This window comes from Oryx dammah, unplaced genomic scaffold (genome assembly GCF_014754425.2).
Source record: "Oryx dammah isolate SB20612 unplaced genomic scaffold, SCBI_Odam_1.1 HiC_scaffold_28, whole genome shotgun sequence".
Taxonomy (NCBI): domain Eukaryota; kingdom Metazoa; phylum Chordata; class Mammalia; order Artiodactyla; family Bovidae; genus Oryx; species Oryx dammah.
This window is the reverse complement of record NW_024070212.1, coordinates 113,626,686-113,648,288: the sequence shown is the minus strand read 5'-3', so window position 1 is coordinate 113,648,288 and position 21,603 is coordinate 113,626,686. Positions and strand designations below refer to the sequence as shown.

At 47.8% G+C, this 21,603-nt stretch overlaps 1 protein-coding gene across 3 annotated transcripts in view; it reads left to right on the top strand.

Annotated features, from left to right (window-relative positions):
• Window positions 1–21,603, top strand: part of IQCA1 (IQ motif containing with AAA domain 1) — a 186,156-nt gene that overhangs the window by 134,169 nt on the left and 30,384 nt on the right. For all 3 annotated transcript variants that reach the window (XM_040231828.1, XM_040231830.1, XM_040231829.1), the window contains 2 exons: window positions 9,203–9,310; window positions 14,036–14,235. In XM_040231828.1, the coding sequence (XP_040087762.1) occupies window positions 9,203–9,310; window positions 14,036–14,235 (308 nt within the window). The remainder of the gene's footprint in view (window positions 1–9,202; window positions 9,311–14,035; window positions 14,236–21,603) is intronic.

The following is a 21,603-nucleotide window of genomic DNA, read 5'->3' as shown; positions in this document are numbered from 1 at the left end:
GTTACCTAATATCTAGTTAATAATCAGCTTTTCCCACTAGTCCTCATTAGTCCTTTGTAACTGTCTTTCTCAACCCAGAATACCATCCGTGATCATGGAGGTGATGGCCATGTAGCTTTTTAGTCCTTTTCCTTCCTTTGCTTGTGTGCACGATAAGTGGCTCTCAGTCATGTCCGACTCTTTGCAGCGCTGTGGACTGCAGCCCGCCAGGTTCCTCTGTTCATGGGATTTTCCAGGCAAGAATACTGAAGAGGGTTGCCCTTTCCTTCTCCAGGGGATCTTCCTGACTCAGGGGTCAAACCCATGTCTCCTGCATTGGTGGGCAGACTCTTTAGAGCCACCAGGAAGCCCTTCATTCCTTTTGTCTGCACCAGTTTACAGGCTTTTTCAGTCCTTCCTAATGTTGACAGTTTTAAAGTGTCTGAGCTGTTTTACAGACTGTCTTTCAGCTGGGTTGGTTTGATGGTTTCCTCCTGACTTGATTCATGTTGAATGCTTTTTACAGGAAAAAAAAATTGGCAATATTGTGTCCTTCTCACACTTTCATGCTGAAGGCATATGATGAAGCTTTGTCCCATCACTGGTGATGTAAAGTTTCATCCCTGATGAAGCTTCCCCAGATCCCTCCATTGTAAAGCATCATTTTCCCCTTTATCATCAATGATAATCTATGGGGCATCCTGGGGGCTCTGGAGATTCTGCTCCCAACCATATGAAAGGTTTTAGCATCCACTGATGCTCTTTGCCTGCATTGATGGTTGCTCTGGTGGTCGTGAAGTGGGCATGTTCTAGTTCTATCTCCTCTTCTTTATTTGTTGGGTACCATTCTTCTGGAAAAATTTCCCTCCCACTTTCCTTTTAAAATTGTTGTGGTATCAGTGTGGACACATGGAGTCTTTTTTCTGTTTTTAATTGTATTGTAACCCATATCCATGTGATTCATTCCAGTGTTCACAATGACCCAGTTTTAGCCTGCGGGAGCAAAAAGGCTAACATTTCCCTTGGATCAAAAAATGATACTTTAATCCCTTTGAAATAGAGACACATTTCCTTCTTGGGCACTTGGAAGAATCTTCATTTTTCCTAATGTTATATTACCAGGCTGTGTATTGAAATATGTATTCGGTTTCTATTTATTTCTTGTTTCTTCTTCAAGTGCTATAGGGTTTTTTCCTGGATTGCCTTGATTATGTTCTGTTAATTCTGTTTATATGAAAAAATACCACTGTTAGCAGAAGTCTATCTCCTTACTTACAGTTGAGATCTCTGAGTTCTGTCTGCTTTCTCCCTTCACATCATGTCTTTTATTGCTTCACTGAATTCCTGGTGTTAGTACAGAGCCTGGCAGATGGTAGAGTCTTAAAGAATTGTTGTTGTTCAGTTGCTAAGTCGTGTCTGACTCTTTGCGACCCCATGGACTGCAGCACTCCAGACCTCCCTGTCCTCCACTATTTCCCAGAGTTTGCTCAAACTCATGTCCACTGAATCAATGATGCCATCCAAACATCTCATCCTCTGCTGCCCCCGTCTCCTCCTGCCCTCAGTCTTTCCCAGCATCAGGATCTTTTCCAAAGAGTCAGCTCTTCACATCAGGTGGCCAAAGTATTGGAGTTTCAGCTCCAGCATAAATTGTTCCAATGAATATTCAGGATTGATTTCCTTTAGGATGGACTGGTTTGATCTCCTTGCAGACTAAGGGCCTCTCAAGAGTATTCTCCAGATCCACAATCGGAAAGCATCAGTTCTTCAGTGCTTGAAGAATTAATGGACATATTTCTCACCTTCTTACTGGTTTCTTACCCATCTTGGACTTTCTCAATGATCTCTTTTGTCAGTTTCTGGGTAGCATCTTAATGTCGCCTGTTCAGTTCAGTTCAGTTCAGTCGCTCAGTCGTTCCGACTCTGCAACCCCATGAATTGCAGCATGCCAGGCCTCCCTGTCCATCACCACCTCCCAGAGTTCGCTCAAACTCACGTCCATCAAGTCAGTGATGCCATCCAGCCATCTCATCCTCTGTCATCCTCTTCTCCTCCTGCCCCCAACCCTTCCCAGCATCAGAGTCTTTTCCAATGAGTCAACTCTTCCCATGAGGTGGCCAAAGTACTGGAGTTTCAGCTTTAGCATCATTCCTTCCAAGGAACACCCAGGGCTGATCTCCTTTAGAATGGACTGGTTGGAACTCCTTGCAGTCCAAGGGACTCTCAAGAGTCTTCTCCAACACCACAGTTCAAAAGGATCCATTCTTCGGTGCTCAGCTTTCTTCACAGTCCAACTCTCATATCCATACATGACCACTGGAAAAACCATAGCCTTGCCTAGATGGACTAGAATGGGTGAATTTAACTCAGATGACCATTATATCTACTACTGTGGGCAGGAATCCCTTAGAAGAAATGGAGTAGCCATCATGGTCAACAAAAGAGTCTGAAATGCAGTACTTGGATGCAGTCTCAAAAACGACAGAATGATCTCTGTTCGTCTCCAAGGCAAACCATTCAATATCACAGTAATCCAAGTCTATGCCCCAACCAGTAATGCTGAAGAAGCTGACGTTGAACGGTTCTATGAAGACCTACAAGATCTTTTAGAACTAACGCCCCCCAAAAAAAGTTGCCTGAGGTCAAAGCAAATAGAAATCGGCCTCTGAAGTGTGACCTCAAATGGAAATGACCCAGTCCAGCAAAACAGTCAAGCTGCCTCCAGGCTTGGCTCCCTCTTGCCTTTTCCATGTTTTTCTCATTTCTGAAGGTTTTTATCTTGGAAAGGTGGCAGTGGATCCTCCCAGATCCCCACATAAAAACTAGACAAAGCAACTAGACGGCAAAAGCCCACGGACAGCATTTACACCAAAACAAAATGAACCAAGTTTCCCCTCAGAGCCCGAAGTACAAGCCACTGGGGACAAAAAACGAGAAGAACCCCAAAGCAGCCAGCAAGCACTCCCTGGAGAGCAGAGGGGGACACGGTAGTAACTGCGGGTGGAACCGGGAGGAGTTGCCCACTGCACCAGCAGAGGCGCGACAAGGGACAGCCTCAGAAAGTCTGAGCACCTGCGAACAGTCCAGCCGCTAGACACTCTTGAAGTTGACCCTGCGAAGACAGGGCCTTATACTGCAGGGAAACTCTTGGGAGTAGAACTGAATTGGAACCACTGAATAGGAACAGTAGAGATGAAGAAGAGAAAAGATCCAGAATAAATTAGGGGAGGGGAACAGAGCCAGGACATCACAAGAAGCAAGCCACCATACTAATAACAGGTACGAAAACCACAGAAGACAAGGGCTCTCTGGGATTTAAAAAGCTACCCTGACCCCAACTATCTTCTCAGCATACAGGAATATTAGCTCATATATTTAAGCAATGAAAAGTTCAAGGTCAAAGCCCATGCAAAGCTTCTATTAAAAAAAAGGAAAAATAAGGAGCAAAGTAACATCACAGAAAGAGATACTCATAGAGCAGACATACCTGGAACCTACCCTTTCAAAGCAAGCAAGTAAACATTAAGGAAATTATAGAAGGGATTTATAGAAGATATGTAAGAATACACAAAATGGAATTAGAAAAATGCAGAAATGAGTCAGAAAAAATGGAGTATTTTAAGGGGAAAAATTGTTTTAGGAAAAAACTCAATTACAGTGAATACAAGAATGAATAAAGTCAACAAACCAAGCTTTAAGAGAAATGAAATGTGAAAGACAGAAATTTTTTAAATAAAACTAAATGAAAAGTGAGACTACAAGATTTACAAAGAAAGCAACAGATACTAAAGGTAGGCAAAGAAAATCTGCACAGGCAGGCAAAGATAATCCACATCCCTGAAGAGGAAAACCAAAGCAAAGGAAGAGGACACATACTGAGAATTTTTATTCTGAAAAATTTCCCCAAACAGAAGTGCAAACTGCATAATGGATGATTATACTTTGTATGTGGGACCATCAACTCCAATGGACCAACACCAAGACGTATTCTAATAAAAGTGCCAGACTTAGGGAAGGAGAAAAACCTCTGGGCATTACCCCTCTCCTTTTCTGGCTCAAAGCTGGACAAGCAGGGCAAGTGGTCTGTGCCTCACCAATTCCCCATCCAGGCTGGAGTTGTTTGGGGGGCTTAGCATGTGTAATTCCACTCTCTTCTCAACACCACACAAATCCCCAAACTCACTAGTGTTATAGCAGCTAAGACTGAAAGAGACTCAGAAGAGAGGACATTCAACTTCGTCATGTCTGGCCCCCCAAGGCTCAGCTCCCAATGCTCCCGGCTGGCACCGCCTGGTTCCTTGCTGTGCCCAGCTCTGAGCACTGGCCCTATGCCCGAAATCCAGCTCCTACCACAAGCTCAGGTATGCCAGAGAGAGCATGTTCCCTTACCCTTTATATCATTGTCATTTAGCATCACAGCTGCTAAGCTGCCGAGGTTATTCAAATTCAGTCCTTCTTACAGTGACTGACTTTATTTTCTTGGGCTCCAAAATCACCACAGATGGTGACTGCAGACATGAGATTAAAAGACGCTTGCTCCTTGGAAGAAAAGTTATGACCAATCTAGACAGTATATTAAAAAGGAGAGACATTATTTTGCCGACAAAGGTCCGTCTAGTCAAGGCAATGGTTTTTCCAGTAGTCATGTATGGATATGAGAGTTGGACTCTAAAGAAAGCTGAGTGCCAAAGAATTGATGCTTTTGAACTGTGGTGTTGGAGAAGACTCTTGAGAGTCCCTGGGACTGCAAGGAGGTCCAACCAGTCCGTTCTAAAAGAGATCAGTCCTGGGTGTTCTTTGGAAGGAATGATGCTAAAGCTGAAACTCCAATACTATGGCCACCTCATGTGAAGAACTGACTCCTTGGAAAAGACCCTGATGCTGGGAAAGATGGATGGCGGGAGGAGAAGGGGACGACAGAGGATGAGATGGTTGGATGGCATCACTGACTCAATGGACATGAGTTTGAGTAAACTCCAGGAGTTGGTGATGGACAGGGAGGCCTGGTGTGCTGCAGTCCATGGGGTCACAAAGAGTTGGACACGACTGAGTGAACTGAACTGAACTACGAGCCCCATCCCTACCCCAGCTATCAAGGCCCCCAGTTCCCAGGGGGCATCCAAAGACTGGGGAGATATTCTGGTGCCCTCCAAGACCCCATGGCTCCCACGGGGGCCACTCCTGCCTGCCCAGGAGCCTCTGTCATCCAGGGCTCTCTCCCCTCTCCTCGTCCTCCAGGACACAGGGCTGATGCCCACTGACAGAGACCCACTCACCAGCTCTCCACTCGGGCTGGGAATGTCTCCCCACTTCCACTCTCTGAAGCTGCTGCTCTCTGGGATGCTGGTCCTTTCTGTGCCTCAGTTTCCGTGATTATGAGGATAACAACAGCAAGTGCCTCACTCAGTTGCTGTGGGAGTTTAATGAGTGAGGAGATGGGGTACCCAAGGCCATGCTGGCTGTCTCTCTGTGTCGCTGGGGTCTCACCCAGCCTTCCACAGGCTCAGGGTTTGCCAACAAGAGGGCTTGTGACTTCCTGGTGCCTCTGTGTCCCTCTCTCTCTGTCCATGTCAAAGAAGCAGGAGGCCCCGAGGTGGCCGCCACTCGAGGGGAAAATACAGAGGGGACAAACACAGCAGATACTCCCCTAAATTACCCTTTTCATACTGTCCATGGGGTTGCCCAAGCAAGAATACTGGAGTGGGTTGCCATTTCCTTCCCAGAGAAGACTCTTGAGACTCCCTTGGACTTCAAGGAGATCCGGCCAGTCAGTCCTCAAGGAAATCAACCACTGGAAGGACTGATGCTGAAGCTGAAGCTCCAGTCTTTGGCCACCTGAGGCAAAGAGTTGACCCACTGGAAAAGATCCTGATGCTGGGAGAGATCGAAGGCAGGAGGAAAAGGGGGTGACAGAGGATGAGATGGTTGGATGGCATCACCGACTCAATAGACGTGAGTTTGAGCAAGCTCTGGGAGATGGTGAAGGACAGGGAGGCCTGGCGTGCTGTATGCAGTCCATGGACTTGCAAAGAGTCGGACACAACTGAAATGACTTAGCATGGAGTAGAAAGGAAATGTTAGAAACTGATTCCACCTTGATTTCTTAATATTTTTTATTTCTCATCTTTTTGTTAAATATTTACTTATTTATTTGGATGTACCAGGTCTTGGCTGCAGTATGTGGGATCTAGTTCGCTGACCAGGGTTTGAACCCAGGCCCCTCACATTGGGAATGCAGAGTCTTAGCCCCTGGACCACCAAGGAAGCCCCTGTTTCTCATTATTTCTTGTGTGCTTGTATGTTCCGATTCTCTGCATTTATTTCCTCTTTCTGTGTTCATTCGCTGGGGCTGCTGTAACAGGTACCACAATGGGCAGAGGGGGCAGCTTGAACAACAGAAAATTCCTCTCCCAGCTCTGGAGGCCAGAAGTCCAAGGCCAAGGTGTCCGCGGTGCTGGTTCGCTTTGGAAGCTCTGCGCTCTTCCGGCTCCCCATCTGTCCTGCTCCCTGGGCCCCTGCTCCCTGGAGGCCGAGTGCCCTTGGGCTCACGTGGCCCTTGCCGGCCTCATCCTTGCATGTGTCGTCTGACCTGGTGGTTTGCTGTCAGTCACTGGCGCTCCTTGGCTTCCGCTCTATCTCCCATCTCTGCCTTCATCCTCACGTGACCTCCTACCTGTATGTGTGTGTGTCTGTCTCCAAACTTCCCCTTTTTATAAAGGACACCCTTAATGGATTAGGACTCACACTAAGAATCCACCAGGGATTGAACCCACATCACCTGCATTGGGAGGCAGAGTCTTTATAATGAGTTGCCAGGGAAGCCCCACTGAGACACATTTTAAATGTTTCTTAGAGCCAAGGCTAAAGGGAGATTTTAGGCTTTCTATATCCTATGTGCAGGGCTTTCACAGTGGCTGAGTGATAAAAAAAAATGTGCCTGCCAATGCAGAAGACGTGGGTTCGATCCCCTGGAGAAGACGTGGGTTGAGAAGATCCCCTGGAGAAGGAAATGGCAACCCACTCCAATATGCTTGCCTGGAAAATCCCATGAACAGAGAAGCCTGATGGGCTACAGTCCAGGGGGTTGCAAAAGAGTTGGACACGACTTAGCAAGTAAACAACCACCACCCTAAGAAGTTCAGCTTAGTTCGTTTCCTCTGCAATGACCCTATTTCCAAACGAGGTCACACTCTGAGATCCTGGGAGTCGGGGCTTCCACATGCGGATTTTAAGAGGACCTGTTCCTGTTTCTCTCCCTGCTGTTGTCCTCGGCTTCCTTGCCCTTTTTCGTGCTTTCTACCTCCAGTGCCTTTTCATCCACTATTTCCGTCTTCCCTCCCTCATAGAAGACCTCGTGTCTGCAAGGAATCCTGAAGTCGCTAAGTACTGAATGAGTCCATGGGAAAAGTTGATTACAGCTTCCGTCCTGGGAAATAGCAAAACGTAGTAACACGCTTTCAGAATGAGTCTCATCACCTGGCGAAGGGTCCTACCCTGTCTTGGAACCAGCACCCACCTGTTCAGCTTCATTTGTCTAAATAAAATCTGCTGGGGGTCTACAAAACAGGGCACGCCTGCGTATTAGCTTTGATTCACTTAAGCAGGAAAAGGGGGTCACTTTCACATCCCTCCTAATGCCATGTTTACAGCAAGAAGTGCTGGATTGAACAGTGGCTGCAGGATGCCTTCCTGTTCCAGTGAAGGTGAAATTAACCACTCTTCTGTTTATTACCTGCTCATTTCAGAGCGTGGGGCTCAGAAGCCGCAAGGCAAGCTTTCATTATCACTCATCTCCTTCACCAAGACCACTGTCCTTGCCAAGGACTTTTTTCATGTGGAGGCTTTGGAAGGCTGTCATTCACAACAAAACAGCAATCATTATCTAGTTTTTAACTCTCATTTTCTTAGCACTTGAAAATGCTTTAAAGCCTTCAATATTTTCAGGACTTCATAGGCACATGAATGTATTAATATCCTTTTAGTGTTTTCATACACACAAAAAGGTATTTGTCGAACATATATAACATTGTGCTCTGCAAGATCCCAAGGGTTATGAAAAGAAAAAAAAATTAAGAAATTGTGTTCATTTATGAAATATTTTTTCTTCAGATTCAGGTACAGATCAAGAGAGAACCAAGTAAGCATGTAAAAGTCCATCCTCATGACAAATGGAGACAGCCAAACTAATTTTCCTGGTGACCTTATCTAAATTAGTTGGAAAATAACACTTCAGATTTATGACTAGTTACAATTAAGCTCTTTGAAGCCTTCTAATTAAACCTGTAAAGATTTATTTCGATATTATTCCTTTGGTAATCCTTTAAAAATGATAAAAATGTTAATGAATATCACCCTCAAAAGGAGATATTTCTGTTTATCCTAAATTAGACTCAGATCCTTCCTTTCAAATGATTGCATTTTGGGTTCAGATTTACATACCTCCAATACAAATTTCACATCCATTTTAAATACGTTATTTTTAAAGTTTGTGCAAATGTTAGACATAATCTCTTAGAATAGAAATTAAACCAAACCTGTTGTGTTTTAGTTTACTTTATATGTCCTTCATTATAGCACTTGCTCTTCACGTACATAACATTCAAAGGTTATTTTTTAAAATACTAGGAGGTTAGTCATACTCAACATAATTCCCAGTTATTGTAGTGAGTATAGAGATGTTTCTGTGGCTGGAAGTTTTTCTTCAAGCCTTTATCTAAAAAGTTCTTCATGATGACTCTTCCATAATACAGTTATATTTGCTCAGAAATATTAAATTTGTATTCTCTGTTCATTTCTGTTGTTGTTGTTCAGTTGCTAAGTCATGTCCAACTCTTTGTGACCCGACGGACTGTAGCATGCCAGACTCCTCTGTCCTTCACTATCTCCCAGAGTTTGCTCAAGTTCATGTCCATTGAGTCGGTGATGCCATCCAACCATCTCATCCTCTGCTGCCCCTGTCTCCTTTTGCCTTCGAATTTTGCCAGCATCAGGGTCTTTTCCAGTGAGTTGGCTCTTCCCATCAGGTGGCCAAAGTATTGGAGCTTCAGCATCAATCCTTCCAGTGAATATTCAGGGTTGATTTCGTTTAGGATGGACTGGTTGGATCTCCTTGCAGTCCAAGGAAGTCTCAAGAGTCTTCACTTGTTAATTCTGCAAACGACTAAACTATGCAGCTCAGACCGGTATAGTTTCCAGTTCATTCAGCCTGTTTCTTTTCTCCCAGGTGAGTACAGCTACCTGGGGACGAGCCTTCGCCAGGTGTCCATAGAACCCATGCCTTCCCTCCTGGATGTCCGACAGCTCATCACCCTGTACGGGATCCTGCCACTAGGTAAGGGCTCCTTCTGCCCCGCTGTGCCTGTGATAGAAATGGGGGTGTCTACTCGTGTCTTCCTGGTTGTTGTCAACAGGCACTGCAGCTTAACCTACCGAGAACTGCGATTAAGGGTCGTTCCTCTGGATTGGGGCATCCTGGAGCACCCAGGAAGGCACTGCCTGGGACGCACAGCTGCAGCACATTAGAGTGTCTTCTTAGCATTCCTTTCTTTTTATTGGAGTATAGTGGCTTTACAGTGTTGTGTTTCTACTGCACAGCAAAGTGAATCGGCCATACATATACATGCATCCCCTCCCCTTGTGGATTCCTTCCCATGCAGGCCACCACAGCCCCTTAAGTAGAGTTCCCTGTACCGTATGCTATACAGAATGTTGTCATGAGTTATCTATTTCACACATGGTACCAACAGTGTATATATGAGTCCCAGTCTCCCCCCTCTTTCCCCCTTAATATCCGTACATTTGCTCTCCACATCTGTGTCTCTATTTCAGCTTTGCAAATAAGATCATCTATACCATTTTTCTAGATTCCACAAACATGAGTTAAAAGTGAAAGTGAAGTCGCTCAGTTGTGTCCGACTCTTTGCGACCCCATGGACTGTAGCCTACCAGGCTCCTCCGTCCATGGGATTCTCCAAGCAAGAGTACTAGAGTGGTTTACCATTCCCTTCTCCAGGGAATCTTCCCAACTCAGGGATCAAACCCAGCTCTCCTGCATTGCAGATAGACACTTTACCTTCTGAGCCACCAGGGACGCTATGAGTTAATATACAATATTTGTTTTTCTCCTTCTGACTCACTTCACCCTGTGTAACCCCCTCCGGGTCCATCCACGTCTCTGCAGGTGACCCAGTTTCGCTCCTCTTAATGGCTGAGCAGTATTCCATTCTGTGTGTGTTCCACATCTTCTTTACCCAGTCCTGTGCCGACGGATATTTAAGTTGCTTTCACGTCCTGGCCGCTTAACCTTCTGGGCTGAAATCCCTGATGGCCAAACTCTGGAGAAATGATAGACAAAGCAAGCTCCTGCCATTCAAAGTAAGCTCAGCCTGAGGTTAAGCTTGCCTTTTACGCACAGGCTCGGTCACCAGGTCCTTAGTAGAGCCCGCCCTTCAGTGGAGCTATATTTCATAGATGGAAAGAATCAAGACTCTGCCAGCTTCCACTGAGGTTCAGTCACAATTGTTCAAACAGACCAGAGTCTGCAGGAAAGTCTGGGCTTGCCATAAGAAGTACCTGCTGCTCTCCTTCGCTTTTGTGTGTGTTCTCATGACTTTGGTCTGTGTGTGACCTGAGTCACTGGGGCAGGGGCAGGAACCCCAGCCAGGCCGTGCTCTAATGACCGTCCTGAACTATAAATCGCATTTTGTTCATTTAATTTGCTTTAAAGTGAGATGGGAATATTTGGACACTTCTTATCTTATTCCATTTTTTTTTTTTTTTTTTTGCTGTATCACATGGCATGTGGGATCTTCGTTCCCCCACCAGGGATGAAACCCCGGCCTCCTGCAGTGGAAACGAGGAGACAGCCCCTAGACTGCCAGGGAAGTCCCTCCACTTTGACTTAAATTCGAACTTAAAGTTCAGGACTTGCCTGCTGATCCAGGGAGAATCTGCCTGCCAACGCGGGGGACGCAGGTTCCATCCCTGATCCGGGAAGATCGGAGGCACTAGGCCCGTGCTCCACAGCTATTGAGCCTGAGCTCCAGAGCCTTGTAGCCACAACTCCTGAGCTCACGTGCAGCAGCTATCAAAGCCTGCAGGCCCTGGGACCTGTGCCCCGCAGCAGGAGAAGCCGCCGCCACAGGAAGCCCTCACACCACCACGAGAGAGGAAGCCCAGCTCACCACCGCTTGAGAAAGCCGCTCACGCAGCGGTGAAGCCAAAAATAAATCAGTGAATAACTTTCAAAAGAACCTAAACCTATTGGCAAGAAACAGCTCTTTCTTCTCTCAACTTCACATCAGTAGTACGCGGAATTAGGGGTCAACATGGTGCAGTGCCAGTCGCTGTCTCGTGTCTGAGTCTTTGTGACCCCATGGACTGTAACCTACCAGGCTCCTCTGTTCTTGGGATTTTCCAGGCAAGAGTCCTGGACTGGATTGCCATTTCCTTCTCCAAAGAAAGTGAAAGTCACTCAGACGTGTCCGACTCTTTGCAACCCCATGGACGATACAGTTCATGGAATTCTCCAGGCCAGAATAGTGGGGAGCCTTTCCCTTCTCCAGGGGATCTTCCTGACCCAGGGATTGAACCCAGGTCTCCCGCATTGCAGACAGACTCTTTACCAGCTGAGCCACAAGGGTAGCCCAGGGGTCCACATAAATAAGATGCATATATAACATAAACAAATGCATAATCCTTGGGGATCTGCATAATTTGGGGTCAATAAAATCAATATATAACGCTCACAGGATCCACATAAATAAACAGATGTGCCCTCAACCCCCATCACAGCGTGATGGAAGCCAGTAGAGAGCCAAGAACACCGAGAGGCAACAAGCTTTTCAGGGAATGCTTCCCCAGTGAGGCTGTGGTCGATTTGCATCAACAGGTGAGGGCCATCGTCTCCAGGCTGCCTTGAGGTTCCCAGGAAGAAGTGTGCCCAGGACACATCCTGCCTGGACCCTCCTTTTGTCACTGAGAAACCTGGAGTCCTTGCGAGGGTCTGCCCGACCCAAGCCACAGACCCAGCAGGGCCTTTGTTACCGTGACCTGTTGGCGGGTTTGCAACCTATCAGCAAGTCAGACAGAGAAAGTCGCTCCTGCGGCAGATTGCGAGGGCTCCGTCTAAATAACCATACTTCTGTAATAGCATCCGGTCACGAAAGGGAGTGTGTGTGTCGGCCTGACTGTTCAGGGCGCCTCTGCCAGGGTGAGAGATCCTTGGTCTGGACAGCCTCTCTCTGCCTTCATGGAATTGGGTCTGCTTCATCGTAACACGGTATCGTCGCCCTCGCCAACCACGGATGAAGCGTGCCTGGGTTATTTCACTTTAGAGAGAACGTGCTCAAAACTACTTTCCAGGCTTTTGTGTAACCATATACATGGGGAAACAGTGGAAACAGTGTCAGACTTTATTTTGGGGGGCTCCAAAATCACTGCAGATGGTGAGTGCAGCCGTGAAATTAAAAGACGCTTACTCCTTGGAAGAAAAGTTATGACCAACCTAGATAGCATATTGAAAAGCAGAGACATTACTTTGCCAACAAAGGTCCGTCTAGTCAAGGCTATGGTTTTTCCAGTAGTCATGTATGGATGTGACAGTTGGACTGTAAAGAAAGCTGAGCGCCAAAGAATTGATGCTTTTGAACTTGGTGTTGGAGAAGACTCTTCTTGAGAGTCTCTTGGACTGCAAGGAGATCCAACCAGTCCATTCTGAAGGAGATCAGCCCTGGGTGTTCTTTGGAAGGACTGATGCTGAAGCTGAAACTCCAATACTTTGGCCACCTCATGTGAAGAGTTGACTGATTGGAAAAGACTCTGATGCTGGGAGGGACGGGGGGCAGGAGGAGAAGGGAACAACAGAGGATGAGATGGCTGGATAGCATCACTGACTCGATGGACATGAGTCTGAGTGAACTCCAGGAGTTGGTGATGGACAGGGAGGCCTGGCGTGCTGCGATTCATGGGGTCGCAAAGAGTCGGACACGACTGAGTGACTGAACTGAACTGAACTGAACTGAAACCTTCTTTCTGATGGTGCAGATCTATTCCCTGTGTCTTGTCAATCACACACAAATAAAGAGAAGCACAGTCGTACTTAGAATATTGATATATTCCCAGCTGACCCAGAAGAGCCCAGCAGTGGACCCAAAGCAGACGAGTGTGACAACGGAGGTTCTGACCGCAGCTCTCTGCAGGATTTCATTCCGCCCACTAACTAGTTAGTGCCAACCTGTGCTCTGATCGTGTTCAGAATGTTGGGAGAGATCAAACCAGAGTCCCAGTCTGGACTCAAAGGAGATGGACAGTGTGGTGGAGAGCAAAAGCCAGAGGCCTCCTAGTGACCCGATGAGTCGCATCATTTCATTATCAAGGGTTGTGTTCACTCTGCCCCACCGACAGGCCAGACCCCAGGGCAGGAGAAACCAACACAGACTCACTGTGCAACACAGGAAGCCCTGCTCAGGATTCTGTCCCCACCTACAGGAGAAGAGAATTTGAAAATGAATAGCTGCGCACGTGTGTGTAACTGAACCTGGAGCCAACCCAACATTGTTAATTGACTGTACCGCAATGTAAAATAAAAAGTTTTCAAAGCCCAGGCTACTGCCATCTGGACCTCCGTTTTTCCCCCTTTCCCCCTGTATCTTCCTGTCCGCTTCACATTCATCCTCCCAAGCCTTCAAAAGGCGCAGTGCTGTTGCTGACAAACAGAGACTCCCTTGCCCCCTCCCCACAGAATGCCAGAGCTGAGTTATCGCAGGAATGCTCTTTAAAATTACAAGTTTAGGGAGAATGCTGGGGTGAGGGTGAGAGAGAAGTGATGTATTGGACACCCAGGGAGACCCGACAGTTCCACCTTGACGTACAAATCAAAGGTGTCCCTGAGCCGGCTGAGACAGGAGGCGTGCCCCTGGTGAGAATGCTTTCAACACATCCATCACTTGTCGAGACTGCGGTCACGCCGTGCAGTCGCGGCCTTGCGGGATCCTGACCTAAGAACCACTTGTTTTTTGGGCAGGATCTTAGAACCTCTGCTTCTGCCTTTTTTTAGGCTCTGCAGCCGTGCACGAGAAAGCCCCTTTGGTGAAGTCCCTGCTGTTGGCCGGACCATCTGGGGTGGGGAAGAAGATGCTGGTCCATGCCATCTGTACTGAAACAGGAGCCAACCTCTTCAACCTGTCTGCTGCCAACATCACCGGGAAATACCCGGGCAAGAGTGGCCTCCAGATGATGCTGCATGTGGTCTTCAAGGTATTTGTCGCATTTCCCAGTCTCCGGTTCTCTTCCTCCTCTCACATGACATTTTAAAATGCTGCAAGGTGAGACGGTTAGATGGCTTCACCACCTCAATGAACATGAGTTTGTCCACCGTCTCTGGGAGACTGGAGGACTGGAAAGCCTGGCAGGCTCCAGTTCATGGGGTTGCAAAGAGCCGGACATGACTTAGCGACCGAATGATAACAACAATTTCCTTAAGTCACCTAGCACAGACCCTTTCCTTAACTGACATGCACGTCCCTCTTAAACATCCCCTTTGCATCCTCCGGTAAATTACTTTATTATTGCATCTTGCTGAGCATCCAACAGCCAGACACAGCTTCTCTCTCGGTAAGCACCCTACTGTGCCGTTCAGATCAGCCTCCTCTGTCATGGAAATGCTCACATCTTCCCTCCTGCAGTGCTCACGTCTCCTTAAAAATTAAATCTTTTTTCAGCCCACCTCCCTCTAGTAACAGCATCAGATATTTGCATTTGGGGGTGTTCTTTCTCACATGACTTGTGAATTGCAATCAGCTCCTCATTTCCAATATAAGGAGGAACCCACAGCAATCTAAGCTGACCAGAGTAGTGTAGATATTCAGTTACATAGCATCACAGATTCAATGGACATGAATCTCAGCACACTCCAGGAGATTATGAAGGACAGGGGAGCCTGGTGTGCTGCAGTCCATGGGGTGGCAAGAGTCAGACAGGACTTAATGACTGAACAACAGCCCAGGGTCAGGTAGCAGGGTCCTGAAAGATGCTACGCAAAACTGCCTTGGGATCTTAGACAAATTCTTCACCTCCCCAGGGCTCTGTTTTATCATCACCAAAATAAAGAAGTCAAATCAAATGATACTGTCAGCCCTAAAAGCTGATTCCATGACATAATTTGGATGGATAGACTGTTGTTCTTGTTCAGTTGCTAAATTGTGTTCAACTCTTCCTCGAGTCCATGGACTATAGCCCGCCAGGCTCCTCTGTCCACAGGTTTTACCAGGCAAGAATACTGGAGTGGGTTGCCATTTCCCTCTCCATGGAATCTTCCTGACCCAGGGATAGAATTCACTTCTATCTTGCATTGAACAGGCAAGTTCTTTACCATTGAGCCACCTGGGAAGCTAGGATATATAGATATATATTAATAGATAGATAGAGGGAAAATATACATATATATACACACAGAAGGATGGCCAAGTTTTAGAGTATTCTGACACTGAATGTTTGTATATTTATTTACTATTTATTTTTATTTACGTATTTTATGTGGCTGTTCGGGTCTTAGTTGCAGTACGTGGATCTTTAGTGTGGCATTTGAACTCTTAGTTATGGCGTGTGGGATCTAGTTCCCCCACCAGGGGTTGAATCCAGGCCCCCCTGCATTGGGAATGCAGTGTCTTCGCCACTGGACCACCAGGGAAGCCCCCACATATTTATATCTAATATTAAAACTGGACAGGATTTCATTTTCATTTGGTTGAGTACTTCAAGGTTGTCCTTAGGCTGTTCAGTTCACGTTTGGTTGCTAGAATGCCGGGTAAGCAGCTTTGACTCCATCAAGACATACCCTTAATGAGTATTATCCAGTACATGGAGCTAGGTGTTAGCTCTGCATCTGCTTTTAAGAGAGATGGTTACACGTGAGCAGCTGCTCAGACAGGAGCAGTTCCTTTTCCATCTTCTCCTAACAGACGAAAAGGAGGAAGTGATGGCAGCGGGATTTCTCCTCCCAGCCGCGTGGACCCCACACTGCACGAGTCAGGACATCTTGGGGTTTGCTTCTGTTTGACTGCTTTTTTTCTTGACTATGGGTCACATGTTTCTTTTTCCTCATATTGTATCACTCTGTTGTATCATGGTCATGCTCTTTGCAACCTTGGCTGACTCTTTGCAACCCCATAGATTGTAGCCAGCCAGGCTCTTCTCTCCGTGGGATTTTTCAGGCAAGAATACTGGAGTGGGTTGCCATTTCCTCCAGGGAATCTTCCCGACCTGGGGATCAAACCCGCATCTCCTGTGTCTCTTGCACTGCAGGTGAATTCTTTACCCATTGAGCCATGAGGGATGCCTGTTTCATCATATGATTAATAAGTTTTTATTGTAGATTAGACATTGTGGATAATATGTTGTTGACATCCTGAAGCCTGGTAGGCTTAGTTCTAACAGGCAGTTAAATTACTGGCTGTTCAGCTTGAACTTGCAGAAGTTTTGTTTTCCATTTCATTAGTGAGGGTCTATTTTGATTTTGCTCTTAGTCCTGAAAGCTTGTCTTTACTTTGAGGTTTCAGTGGGAATCTTGAGCTGTTTACCAAGTTCCTTTAACTTGGCAGAAGCTAAGGTATGTGCTCAGTTGTTTTACTCTTCCAGCTGTTGCTTTCCACTGAGCTTCTTGGAATCTTCCCCCATGCATGCATACTTGCAAGGTTAACCAAGAACTTGGAGGTGAGCTGGAATTTGAAGCCCAGCAGCTTCGCTTGTGGCCTCTGTGTACTTAACCACCAAGCTCAAAGCACCGAGTTCTTCAGAGGAAAGGTAAAACTCATCCTCTTGCCCAGAAGAACGCCCCAGGGAACTCATTCTAAATGCTGGATTTTGTTGACGTTGTCAAGTAACCAACAGAAACACATACGTGTGAAAACATAGGCATTTCATGAGCATCTGGGCATCACAGACCTTACCCCTCTCTGTGTTAACTCGTCACTCCTCACAGTAACCTTAGGAGGTGGGCAGTATCGTTATACCCGTTTTGCTTATTTAAGAAACTGAGGTACACAGCATCTAAGTAGTTTTCCAGGGCTACAGTGCCATGGCATGCTCCTGATCAGTCTGGGTGCTGAGGCTCCAGGCCTAACACCCGCATTATTCAGCTTCTGAATTAAGCCTCTCTTCTCCACCCACCAAAGGGCTCTGTCGTTCAGACTCTAGGACAAAGCCAAGGGCATGGTTGTTTTATTTGCTCCTGCTGCTGAGAAGTTTGTCTTGATATCAGACAAGCTGTCTTGGCATTAATTTGAATCATTGCAAATGGGCATTCCATGGAGCACAAAATGTGGGATGTCAGATCATCAAGATATGGATACAGCCTGTGTACTCTGCGTCGAAGGGCCTGATACACACCTCATTACGCTTCACCTTTACTGTGTATGTAAGTGATTAATGGAAGGCCCAGAGGTCTCGGGAGTGGGAGTCATTCAATTAACACTCACGTGTGCTGAGCCACGGTGTCCTGGCAGGACTGCAGAGCAGCTATCTGCATTGCAAAGAGGTACTTGCTTTTAATTAATCGGAGAAATGCGGAGAGCCCCACACGTGGGCCTGTTACATGGGCCTGAGGGCAGCAAGATTCAGATCTGAGGCATTTGCTCGAGTAGGTGAAATAACAGAAGGGCCTGGTTACTCCTAACGTCTTCTCGTAAAGAATTCCTGTGGCTGAGTTCCTCTCTGCAGCGCTGAGAACGCAACTCTTAGAAAACTTCGCTTCTGCCTGGAGGCGTTTACCTCTCCCACAAAACCCTGTGCGTGTGGAAACATGTGCTGGTGAGATGAGTCTCTGATTTGTTTTCCAAGCGCAAATTCAAATTTTCTACAAAAAAAATAGAAAATAATTTGACAAAACATTCTATTCTGTTCTCATAATTATGGGAGGGTTCCTTTAGTCTACACACAATAAATCCAGTGCGTTCCTTCCACAAATGTGTGTACAGTACAGGTAAACAATTGTCACTTAAAATTCTCTCTTCCAGTAAGGCTAGACGGGGGAAGGAATATACATCTGTGTGGTGGTGGTGGTTTAGTCACTAAGTCGTGTCCAACTCTTGCGACCCCCTGGACTACAGCCTGCTAGGCTCCTTTGTCCATGGGATTCTCCAGGCAAGAATACTGGAGTGGGTTGCCATTTCCTTTTCCAATACATCTGTTTAGTTAGGACATATTAGAAATGCATCTAACAGTTAAGAACTGTGGGATAAGTGATTTTTTTGTTTATTATATTTAGCTGCACGGGGTCTTCATTGCTGAGTGCGGGCTTTCTCTAGTTGCAGCAAGTGGGGGCTATTCTCTAGGTGTGGTACCCTGGCTTCTCATTAAAGCAGCTTCTCTTTTTGTGAAGCATCGGCTGTAGGGCATGGGCTTCAGTAGCTGCAGCCCGAGGGGATAAGTGATTCATATTTAATAGATATTTTTTGGACAAAAGCTATCAAGGTGGGGTGCCAGCCTCCTCTGGTGTTTTGTGATGGTTGATCAGAGGATGAAGGCGTGAGGAGGACTCGAGTTGTCTGGCCAGGAGTCCAGCGCATGCCAAGGAGTTTTCTATTCACTTTCCCTTTTGATTGCCCCAACTCCTGGTGAGGCAAGAATTAATGTGCCCATTTTACAGACCAGAAAACTGAGGCTCAGAGTGCTTAATTTGACCAAAAGTACAAGAAAACTAAGGCTTCTCTTAGTTGGCGCTAAGGTGGTGCCAGTGGTCAAGAACCCGCCTGCCAGTGCAGGAGACATAGGAGACGCAGGTTCAATCCCTGGGTCAGGAAGATCCCCTGGAGGAGGGCACGGCAACCCACTCCAGTATTCTTGCCTGGAGAATCCCAAGGACAGAGAAGCCTGGTGGGCTACAGCCATGAGGTCTCAAAGAGTCAGACATGACTGAAGCCACTTACCAGGCACGCATAAGAGAACTAAGGGGCTGGCATCTGGATTTAAGCCTAGGTGTGACTCAGAAGCCGTCACCTGGTCCCCAGCTGGGCTCTGGGGTGTGAAGCCTGGGTAGTCCCCAGCCCTGTGAGATCTGTGCCCTCGAACCACCGCAAAGGCTATTCTTGGGCTGGAGTATCAGCTGGGCCATTTCAGCGTGAGAAGGTGAAGAAACTAGAGACTTCAGCATCCTGTTGGCAGGTCCCGCTGTCCCCACGCCTTCTGGACTCCCCCTTGCCTGACCCTCCAGACCTCTCGGGAGAAAGCCAAGGAGAGGCCAGGGGACCCCGGAGGACAGGCCAGAGCAGAGCATCCTCTCTCCTGAGGTCTGGGAGAGACAGGCCCCTTCCTTGGGGCCCTTGCTTCCTCCCCTTCCTCCTCTGTTGGAGACCTCACCTCCGAGGGCTGGACTCAGAGGGAGGCTTCAGAGAGCAGGTCTAAGGCGGACAACCGGCCAGGGTCAAGGCCACCTGGCCTGCAAGGGAGCTGAGATGCTGCTCGAGCCTGAGCTCCTCCCACCAGGGCTCCTTGCTGGGCTCCCAGCCAACAGCCTGTGGCAGCTGGCCAAGGGATCTCACCCAGATGTGCTGGTGTAAACAGCTGGCCCAGGAGGCAGGAGAAGGGGAGCCCCACCAGTCACGTCTCTGTAGCTCACAGAGACCTCTACTCCTGGTTAATAACCCAAAGACATTGTGGATATTCGTGGGTGATTTTTAAAATAAAACAGATGTATAATAAACAGAACAAGTATGTTAGCCCTGCCTTTCTTTACAAGGTGAAATTCAGTAAGGACAGAGCAAAGACCTACACCTGACCCCCCACCCCGAAACAGAGCTGCTCAAATGGGGGTGGCAGGGACTCAGTGAGGAAGGAGAGGAGAGGAAAAGAGAGAAACAGGAGATAGCTGTTCTGATGGAGCATCAGGTGTGGAAATAGAGGCACCGGGGTGGGAGGAGGGGGCCGAGTGCCCGTGAGCCCTGAGCAGCTGCTGTCAGGAAGCAGGGCCCTCCTGCGGGGCCACAGAGAGGGCTTCAGGTTGAGCAAAGGCATCAAGGAGATCCAGCCAGTCCATCCCCAAGGAAATCAGTCCTGAATATTCAGTGGAAGGACTGATGCTGAAGCTGAAACTCCAATACTTTGGCCACCTGATGTGAAGAGCTGACTCATTGGCAAAGACCCAGATGCTGGGAAAGATTGAAGGAGGGAGAAGGGGACGACAGAGGATGAGACGGTTGGATGGCATCACCGACTCTATGGACATGAGTCTGAGTGAACTCCGGGAGTTGGTGATGGACAGGGAGGCCTGGCGTGCTGTGGTCCATGAGGTCGCAAAGAGTCGGACACGACTGAGCGACTGAACTGAACTGAACTGAAAGGCATCAAAACCTCTTTTTTTTTTTAACCACAGACTTTCTATCTTAGAGCAGTTTTAGTTCACAGTGGCAGTGAGAGCCCCCAGGGAGGATGGGCAGCTCGGAGGGGAGGGCGGGTCCCAACCGCAGATGCCCCAGGGGGCCTCCTGCCATGAGGATGCCCGCGGGCACCGCGAGGGTCAGCTGAGGGCTGCAAAGCGTGGTCCGCATCTGCTCTCGCTCTGTGGTGGGCAGTGGGGGTGAGCAGGGATAACGTCACAGGCACTAAGGGACTTTTAGCCAATTTGAAAACCCCTCGAGAAGGGGGTGCCCTAGATGCAGCTAAGCGGTGCCTGGGGAAGGTGAGCGTGGCCTTGTGCCCAGGTGTTAGCTCCTGCACTTCTCAGAGTTGGCACAAGGTCGGGCGGATGGGTGTGAACCCGTTATTTCTGGTGTAGCTGGGAGTGAACCAGGAGGAAGGGGTTCCAGGAGACAGTCTGGGTGGTCTTGTAAGCCCGGCGCCCTCCAGACAGCAGCCTCCTCCAAATCAAGCAGTGGTATTGGTGGGCTCCTGCCACCAGCACTGACCCGCTTCCCCATGCCACCTGTCACAGCCCGTCCACTGTGCCTCCATCCCCAGCTCCCTCCTGGTCCTCTCCTTTGCCTCCATTTACCTTCCTTCCTGTCAAGGGGCAGCCCCACCCAGCTCTGGACTGTTTAAGCCACGTCTGCTCTTCCTATAATGGACATTCACGGTTTATCCCAACTCACACCCAGTAAGGACTTGGACTTGGCCAAAAGGTTCGTTGAGGTTTTTCATCCGACGTAAGGAGAAAACCAGAACAAACTCTTTGGCCAACCCAGTAACCTCTACAATTACATGAAAGATAATACAAGGAGATAGAAATTTTACAAATTATCATCTTTAAATAATGGAAATAGAGAACAAGCCGTCTTCACATATTAAACATAGAAGCAGAATCTGAGTGACGATAGTTCGGGAAAGTGAGCCTTCCCCCGCCCCAATCTCCCCCTGCCCCAGATCTTCCCCAGCTTGATGGCTCCTCCCTGAGCACTGCCGGCTTCCCACAGCCCCCATTCAGACACAGGAGGCCACTCCCTCTGCAGGCAGGGACCGTGTTTCCCAGCCCTCCGTGCTTCCCACTGCAGACGCTCAGCAAATCTGTGTGGCTTGGGTGGATGGATGGAAGGCTGACGGTTGGCTAGCTGGATGGACTGTCCTTTTCAGTTTGGTAAAGATAGAACCCCTGAAAAGCGGACCTGGGTTTTCTTGGGGTTCTCTGTGGCAAGCAGA